At 47.8% G+C, this 8,971-nt stretch overlaps 1 protein-coding gene across 1 annotated transcript in view; it reads right to left on the reverse strand.

The window, feature by feature from the left end:
- METTL22 (methyltransferase like 22) overlaps window positions 1–6,159 on the reverse strand; it is a 34,018-nt gene extending 27,859 nt beyond the window's left edge. The window contains exons 1-2 of the mRNA XM_011984222.1: window positions 6,020–6,159; window positions 1,983–2,285 (exon numbers count right to left, since the gene is read on the reverse strand). Of these exons, the coding sequence (XP_011839612.1) occupies window positions 1,983–2,115 (133 nt within the window). The 5' untranslated portion in view covers window positions 2,116–2,285; window positions 6,020–6,159. The remainder of the gene's footprint in view (window positions 1–1,982; window positions 2,286–6,019) is intronic.
- Between the last annotated feature and the right edge of the window lie 2,812 nt (window positions 6,160–8,971).

Raw genomic sequence — 8,971 nt, forward strand, 5'->3', positions numbered from 1 at the left:
AAAAAAAAAAAAAAAAAAATCTTTTGGCTGGGCATGGTGGCTCATACCTGTTTCCAGCACTTTGGGAAGCCAAGACAGGCAGATTTCTTGAGCCCAGGAATTCGAGACCAGCCTGGCAACATGGTAAAACCCCTTCTCTACAAAAAAATTATCTGGGTGTGGTGGCATGTGCCTATAGTCCCAGCTACTTAGGAGGCTGAGGTGGGAGGATCACCTGAGCCTGGGGAGGTCGAGGCTATAGTGAGTCAAGACTGCACCACTACACTCCAGCTTGGGTGACAGAATGAGACCCTGTCTTATAAAATGTATCTATTTTCAAGCTTTGTGGGCCCCATGATCTTTGTTGCAACTCCTTAACTCTGCCCTTATAGCACAAAAGCAGCTGTAAAAACACGTAAATGAATGGGCATAGCTGTGGCTTCATAAAACTATTTATAAAAATAGCTGCAGGCCAGACTTGGCTCACAGGCTGCAGTTTGTATACCTCTGGTAAAATGTACCATCCAAATTAGGGCAGGGGGGCAATGGGAATTATTAATAAACACACCTTAGCAAGCTAATACAGGGTAGTTGGAATTAGGGATGGTGGCCAGGGATGGGTTGTCTGCAAAGATGATACTTGAGGAGCCAGGGAGGGGAGGAAAGCAGGTGTTTCCTCCCTGGCCTTGTATCTTACGGTTGCTTCCCTCCCCTCCCTGTGTTTGAGGGACAGAAAGAAACTGACAGTGGCTACAGAAGAGCAAGGGAGAGTGACATAAGGGTAGGCACACAAGCAGAGGCTGGGCCAGGCTGACCTCTCAGACCAAGTTGAGGAACCTGGATATTATTCTGAGAGCAATGCAAAGCCACTGGAGGTCTAACTCAGGAAGTGCTGTGATTTGATCTGCATTTTCAAAAGATGTCCTTGGCTGCTGCAGAGATTAAGTGGGGAGGGTGTGCAGCAGTGAACTCAGTGGGAGAAGACAGAGGCAGCCAGGCAAGCAACAGAGGTGGCTGGACTAGGGTAAAGGGAGTGGGGATAAAAAGTAGAGGACAGGGCTGGATGCAGTGGCTCACACCTGTAATCCTAGCACTTTGGGAGGCCGGGGTGGGAGGATCACCTGAGGTTAGAAGTTCGAGACCAGCCTGACCAACATGGTGAAACCCTGTCTGTACTAAAAATACAAAAATTAGCTGGGCTTGGTGGCAGGTGGCTGTAATCCCAGCTACTCGGGAGGCTGAGGCAGGAGAGTCGCTTGAACCGAGGAGGTGGAGGTTGCAGTGAGCCGAGGTCGCACCACTGCACTCCCCACTGGGCAACACAGCGAGATTCCGTCTCAAAAAAAAAGAGCAGAGGGGACAGATGGAGCCCCAGCACTCTGTCTCCCCACTGGACCCTGGGCTTGCTGACGGCAAAGTTTGGCTCATTCCTATCTGCATTCCCCGCATCAAGTCCTGGGCCAGGCGCGCAATAGGTGCTCAGGAAAGCACAGAAGTTTGCTTAATGAAAGTGCGGGCACAGCAGCTTGCCTGTAATCCCAGGGACTCAAGAGGCTAAGGTGGAAGGGTTGCTTCAGGCCTGGAGTTCAAAACCAGCCTGGGCAACACAGCAAGACTCCATCTCTACAAAATAAAAATCAGCCAGGTGTGCTGATGTGAGCCTGTAGTCCCAGCTACTCCAGAGGCAGGGGAAGGAGGATCACTTGAGTACAGGAGTTTGAGGCTGCAGTGAGCCATGACTGTGCCACTGCACTCCAGACTGGGTGACAGAGTGAGACCGTCTTTAAAAAAAAACAAACAAAACAAAGCAAAACAAACTCCCACACACAAAAATTGCAGAGTACAAGGTTTTAAAAAAAATTATAATAAAGAAAAAACAGGCACTTAAGAAGTGGTCTAACACTTACATAATCCAGTCTTCCCAGTGTTTTCCCCAAAAAGATGAGTATGAGAAAGCAGAAAACAAAATAGGATCTGCAGGGCACCTGGGCCCAGGACCTTACCTGGCTGCCCCACGCTGTTCAGCCGTACCATGAGGTGTCTGTGATTCGGGGTGTAGAGGTGGACGTCTGACAGTACAGTGTCGCTTCTAAAGGTGACCTCGTCCATGGCTACAGCAGGGGCCAGCTGCACCATGGCCCAGGCTCCACCTTAGTCCTAGGACAGGAGCCCCTCAGAGGTGAGAACGGGTCCTTGGCATGGCAGGTCCCAGAGAAGATACTGCAGACAGGCTCAAGCTGGTAGCTAGCAGTTCTGCATCACCCTGGGAGAAGGTCTCAGAGACTTGGCCAGGGAAGAGAATCCAGCTGGAAATTAATTGTGTTATTTTGTTTATATTCATTATATTCATTTCACTCATTATATTCATTTTCTATTCATTCATATATTCATTTTCATAGTAACCTTTTATTTACAGCAAGGGACATGCATTTCCATTTATAAAGTTTCCTTCCCCTTCTTATTTTTTTCAACTTTTACAAAAAATTTCAAACAGTAAAGATATAGGGGAATATCATAACCATAGAACTACTGCTTAGATTCAGTGATCGTCACCATTTTGCCACATGTGCCTGCCCTCTCTGGTTTCTTCTCCTTGAGCTGAGAGTACACTGCAGACATCATGACATTCTCCCCCTAAATTCTTTAATGTCTGTCCCCTACGAGCATTTCCCTATATAACCATAAGACCATTAACAAATCTAATTAATAATTCCCTAATAGCATTTAAAGTCAATTTCCTCCACCTGTCTCCCAAAGGTCTTTGAGGCTCTCCCCACCCCCAAACTAGTATCCAATCACAATTTACACTTTGCATTTAGTTGTTATGGCCCTTTACTCTTTCTTTTTAATTCTAGAAGCTGTTATCTTCTGTCCCCATATCATTTGTTGTTATAAAGCTTTCCTATTTTAAACTATGTTTTATTTTTAAACATTTCTTTTTAGAGACAGGGGCTTGCTCTGTTGCCCAGGCTGGAGCACAGTGTGCAATCACAGCTCACTGCACTCTCAAACTTCTGGGTTCACACGATCCTCCTGCCTCAACCTCCCCAGTAGTTAGGATGGCAGCTATGCCACCATGCTTGGCATTCAATTTTTTTTTTTTGTAGAGACGAGGGTCTCACTATGTTTCTCAGGCTGGTCTCAAATCCTTGGACTCAAGCGATCCTCTCACCTCAGCTTCCCAAAGTGCTGGGGTTACAAGCGTGAGCCATCATGCCTAGCCTAAAGCTCTGTTACTGAATTTAAAAAGGTGAATGGAATTAGCCGGGTGCGGTGGAGAACGCCGGTAGTCCCAGCTACTTGGAGGGCTGAGGTGGGAGGATCACCTGAGTCCAAAAGGCGGGCGTTGCAGTGAGCCGACAATGCGCCACTGCAGTCTGTAGTCCAGCCTGGGTGACAGAGCAAGACCCTCTCTCAAAAACAAATTAAAAAAAAAAAAAAAAAAAAGGGAGTGGATTTAAAGGAAAAGTAATTAAGGGAATCACTACACAGGTGATACACAGATACAGAAAAATTATGCAGGTGATACATTAATAACTAAAACTTGGAAAACCATGGTTGAGGTAAAGTTGTCAAAAACGGGGGATCTCCCTCCAAACACATGTTTCATCTCGTGGAAAAGTATCATCAAACAGCAGTAGTCTGATGGGCTTTCAAATTGGACAGACCAGGTGGGGATCCCTGGTCTCTCACCTCCTAGCCATGTGATCTCAGGAAAATACTTCACCTCTCTGCATCTGTTTCTTCAGCCACAATCTCATGCAGTGTTACTGGGTGGGTAAAGTGCTGAGCAGAGTCCTGGGCTCACAGTAGTTGTTAATAAAACACCAGCAACCTCCTTGTCCTGGGGTTAGTTTCAGGTATTTGACCCAAACCTGCCTGTAACCCTTGACTGCCTACAGAAGCTGTTCCTACCTGGGTAGATGTGTTCCCTAGGCATGTCATGAAATCTCGCCAGGCCCCCGTTTCTTCAACTGCAAAAAGAGGTCATCATGACTCAGGGTGTCCTAACTATCTCAGTACACTGCCGGAGTTCCTACATTTAAGTGCTTGCTGTGGAGTAGCAAAAGCTGTACCAACAAAAAATTTTTTAGGAAAAAGATGATTCCTTATTGGTCTCCATGCTAGCTTTCCCACTCAACACTATAAAGCCATCAAAATGCAAGTGGGTTGTGAAGAAAGTCTGTGAATCTGGCAAATCAATGCAGAATTTCATGGTGTCATTGAAAGTGCTGGACCTTCAGGCAAACACTGTTAATCAATGGGACTGGCAAAATTAGATCAGATTCCAGAAGAGAAAATACAGCTTATACCTACCACTTATTTCAAAGGCAGATCAAGCTCTCTCAGGACTTAGAGATGTCCTGGGGGAAAACTGAGAACTTTCACATATAGTTTCTGTTTTTAATATTGCTGTAAAAATAAAAAATCAAAAGCCATTTCTTTTAAAATGGAACCAAAGGATGCTATTTCTTTTTTCGCCACAGTGCATTTTTTTTTTTTTTTTTCCTGAGACGAGTCTCACTCTGTTGCTCACGTTAGAGTGCAGTGGTGCCATCTCAGCTCACTACAACCTCCGCCCCCTGGGCTCCAGTGATCCTACCTCAGTGTCCCGAGTAACTGGGACTACAGGCACACATCACCATGCCCAGCTAATTTTTGTATTTTTAGTAGAGATAGGGTTTTGCCACGTTGGCCAGGCTAGTCTTGAACTCCTGACCTCAGGTGATCTATCTACCTTGGCCTCCCAAAGTGCTGGGATGACAGGCATCAGCCACCACACATGGCCTATTGTTGGAAAACTTACATCCCAGAAAAATCACTGTTCTTTGCTTTTTCCAAAAGTCAGCATAACATTACACACTAAATTTTAAGTATAGACAAAAAAGAAACTCAAATTCTTGATCTCTAATTGAATTTTCCATTTTTAAATTCAATCCAACCGGGCTTCCCAAGAAATGCACACTGCAATGTAAGTCCCAGGTGAAGGAGACTCCCTTTAAGTGGTTTTCCCTAGAATCAGCTCTCTGGGAATAAGAAGGCCCTCTTGAACCTACCTCAGGGCCTGTGTGAGGAGTAAATGAGACAATGATCACTTTTAGGGTTCACGACATATAATAAACGTTCAATAAGCAACAATAGTAAGTACTATCATTATAGCAATATGATTATTAAAGTGAATGCTGGGAAGAAAGAAAAAAGGTAACAGTTTCTCTAGTCAGGAAAAGTCCCCCTCCGGGAATGCAGGGTCTGTATGCATTTGGGGCTCCTCTCTTCACTGGGCAGAGCTGAGAAAGGAGCCCCAGGTTGCAGATGGGGACCCGCCCCGCCACCTCTCCATAGGGCTGCAAGCTCATCCCTGCAGCAGGAGCTAACGTGTTCTTGGCTCTTCTAAGGCTGTGGGGACTAGACTGAGACGCTGCCTAGACTGAGACGCTGCCAGCCTTCCTCTCCTATAGGTCTCCAGTCAGTTATCCCAAATAAGCAGTTTGCTGGGATCACGGTGTTGAAATAACTTCCCTCCTCTTTCTTTCTGATAAGTGCAACTCACTCAACAATCAGAAATTTGGCGCGATCCCATAACGATTTAGGCCAGGAGCTGGATAACGGAGGGTACGGTGTGAACGCCTGTGTTGGGGGTGGGAAAAACGTAGCCTGGCCACGGCGCGCAGAGTCGTAGTGAGGGGCCCCAGGGACGTCCCTCGTGGGGTTCCTCGTCCTCTTTGTCTTGTCGCCTTCCTAACGCCACCCTTTTGGGGTAACTATTGCCCTCTCAAAAGACAGTCACAGGTCGGGCACTGCCCTCCCTTCCTAATCTGGAACCGAAGGAGAGGTGCCTGGACCCAGGACGGAAACTCAGGTGAGGACGTGGACTTCTTCCCCCAACACCTGTGTTCAGAAGGGGAAACAGGCTAAGAGTGCGGTCGGGCCTCAGGGATCTGGGCCTCAGATCCGTGGGAGCTCGGATTTCAAAGTCAGGCTCGGCGCCAGAAGGTTCCCTGCACCCTACCCTGTCCCGCCTCTTCTCCCAGTCACTTACCCGCCGCGAGGCTCAGCCTGGGGTCCCATCCGACCCCGCTGTCGGTCGGTGGGACTCAGGCAGCCGCCATAACAGGCGGTTTGCGCAGGCGGGGCCCCGCCCCCGCGTGCAACCATCTGACCGCAGCGCACCGTGGCTCCACCTACCTGCCCGGGCCGCGCATGCGTGCGGGGGTTGCCGGCAGTGTAGGCTTCACAATGGTCGCAGGTGAGACGTGTTTGCTGAGGGGCCATCTCCTCACATGTGTGGCTAAACTCGTTCCTCTAAAGGAGTTAAACAGAAGTTAAATAACTCGCCCAGCTACTAAATGGTAAAGCCTGGATTCACCCGGGGTGTGGGATCCAGAGCCTGTGCTATTTAACCAGCATGCTACTGCATTTATTATCACGAGTGTAATCGTTATCCATGCTCTTAGTACCCATTTGTTTGTTTGTTTGTTTATTTTTCTAAGATGGTCTTGCTGTGTCACCCAGGCTGGAGTGCAGTGGCGCAGTTTTAGCTCACTGCGGCCTTAAACGCCTGGGCTCAAGGAATCCTTCTGTTTCAGCCTCTCTGGTAGCTGGGACTACAGTTGCGTGGCACCTTTTTTTTTTTTTTCTGGTAGAGACTGTGTCTTGTTATGTTGCCCAGGCTGGCCTCGAACTCCTGGCTTCAAGCAGTCCTCCTGCATCGGCCTCCCAAAGCTCATAAATTACAGGCATGAGCCACCACGCCCAGCCAGTACTCGTTGTTATTAATAGGTGGTAGTGATTTCATTAATTCATACGCTTATCAATTTTCCAACACCAAGGGGGTGGGACAAAGTGGCAAACATAAGAATCCATGTTTGCTCGTTTTTTCTTGCCTGCAGAATTTCACAAAGCCTCTGAGTTGGTGACTGAGCACAGCCCTCCGAAGAATGCCCTGAAGAGGATGAGCAGGAGAGAGCACAGGTTCTCACATCTCTCGCCTGAGTCACTGCACTTTTAGAAAAAGTACAGTCAGTGATATTGGCCCTTTTCTCCACCTGTGTGTTCAGTGACATCATGGAAGTCAGCCTGGCCACAATGGAGTAAGCCAGGGGATGGGCCGTAGGAAACGAGAATACATAGGTAGCCACGGTTAGAACTTTTGTGACATTGTAAGAACTTCGGATTTTATTGTGCGTGAGATGGGGAGCTGCCAGGGGTATACACCACACTGATGTGTTCACAGACGTGCCCAGACACACACAGTGGTGTCCACTCTCAGACATGTCAGTGAGCACACAAGTACACAGGAACATGTGTAAAGTCCACATATGTAAAATCTATATCCCTGTGTGCTCATGTGTACACACATGCACACACATGGCCTCAGCTGGCAACCTTTGTCTAAATTACTTTTTTTTTGTCTTTGCAAAACAGAATTAAATCAACATCAATTTCACGGTTACTGATAATAAAACGTGGAGAGTTGATAGGGTGACTAAGCAACACAAATAAGACTTCTTTTTTTTTTAAGACACAGATTATGTTTCCTGAAATCCCCCAGGACAGTACACAGAGAGTCAGTTGGGTGTCTTGGGACCAGATTCTATTCATAGTTTTCTCTCTAGTTCACTGAGGGTTCTCTCAGTTATGCCCAGAGGATGTTGGGTGGTGGAGAGGGCACTAGGAAGGCATTGTTCTCACCCTTGGGAGTTTTGTCTTCAAATTTAAACCAGGGGGAATGACCCTTTAAAATAAAAAGTCAGATTGCATCCCTCCTCTTGTCAAACCTATAATATTTTATAGGGCATTAGTGCCCCTACAGAAGAGGCCCCAAAGAGCTGCCTCACCCCTTCTATCACGTGAGGACACAGGAAAAAGACAGCCATCTATGACCAAGAATTGGACACAGAACCTGCCGGTGCCTTGATTTTGGACTTTCCAGCCCCTAGAACCATGAGAAATGAATGTGTTTGTTTATCAGCCACCCTATGGTATTCTGTTATAGCAGCCCAGATGGCCCTAAAGGGTTATTATTTGTGCCACAAATTTTGAGGTGGTTTGCAACACAGTAATAGGTCACTAGATAAGGGGAAAGAAAGCCAGCCCTTCTTGGCAGGGCTGCAAAGAGATGGTAGCTGGGGGAGTGTGGGAGGGGGCCCTCTGTTCCTGAGCCTCAGTTATGAACAAGGCACACTGCTGACCCATTCATCTTGTGGTTTTTCTTCATTCTCACACCCACTCCGAAGCTCAGAGAGGCGAAATGCCTTGCTCAGCGTTACCTAGCTAGTGAGATGCAGACTCACATTTTCTTTCCCTCCCTGCCTCCCTCCCTCCCTACCTCCCTTCCTGCCTTCCTTCCTTCCTTCCTTCCTTCTTTTAACAGAGTCTCCCTTTGGCACCGAGGCTGAAGTGCAGTGACACCATCTCAGTTCACTGCTACCTCTGCCTCCCGGGTTCAAGCAATTCTCCTGCCTCAGCCTCCTGAGTAGCTGGGATTACAGGCACCCGCCACCACACCCAGCTAATTTTTGTATTTTTAGTAGGGACGGGGTTTCACCGTGTTGGCCAGGCTGGTCTCAAACTCCTGACCTCACGTGATCTGCCCTCTTTGGCCTCCCAAAGTGCTGGGATTACAGGCATGAGCCACCGCACCCGGCCTCAGAATCACATTTTCAGAATGTCCCAGTGAGCCCGTTGAGTGGAGCCTTAGGGTTAAATGCCCTTCCTGGTGTCCCAGGCAGGTCTTTTGCTGTGAGAGTCTCCCCCAGACTTAGCGAAGCAAGGGTTAAAGTGCATGCTCACACACGCTGGAGTGTCCATCACTCCCGCCACCTGGACTGCTGACAAACCACGTGTGCAGCAGAGGGGAAGGCGGATGAACTGCCAGATGTGTGTTAAGAAACCAGCTTGCAGGAAATTGCTGTCGGGTGATTATTATTAGCTTAGTTATTCAGAACAGTCCTTTCTGCAAAGGTCGTGCATTTACCAAATGCTTGATGTG

Source organism: Mandrillus leucophaeus, unplaced genomic scaffold (assembly GCF_000951045.1).
Source record: "Mandrillus leucophaeus isolate KB7577 unplaced genomic scaffold, Mleu.le_1.0 Scaffold263, whole genome shotgun sequence".
Classification (NCBI taxonomy): domain Eukaryota; kingdom Metazoa; phylum Chordata; class Mammalia; order Primates; family Cercopithecidae; genus Mandrillus; species Mandrillus leucophaeus.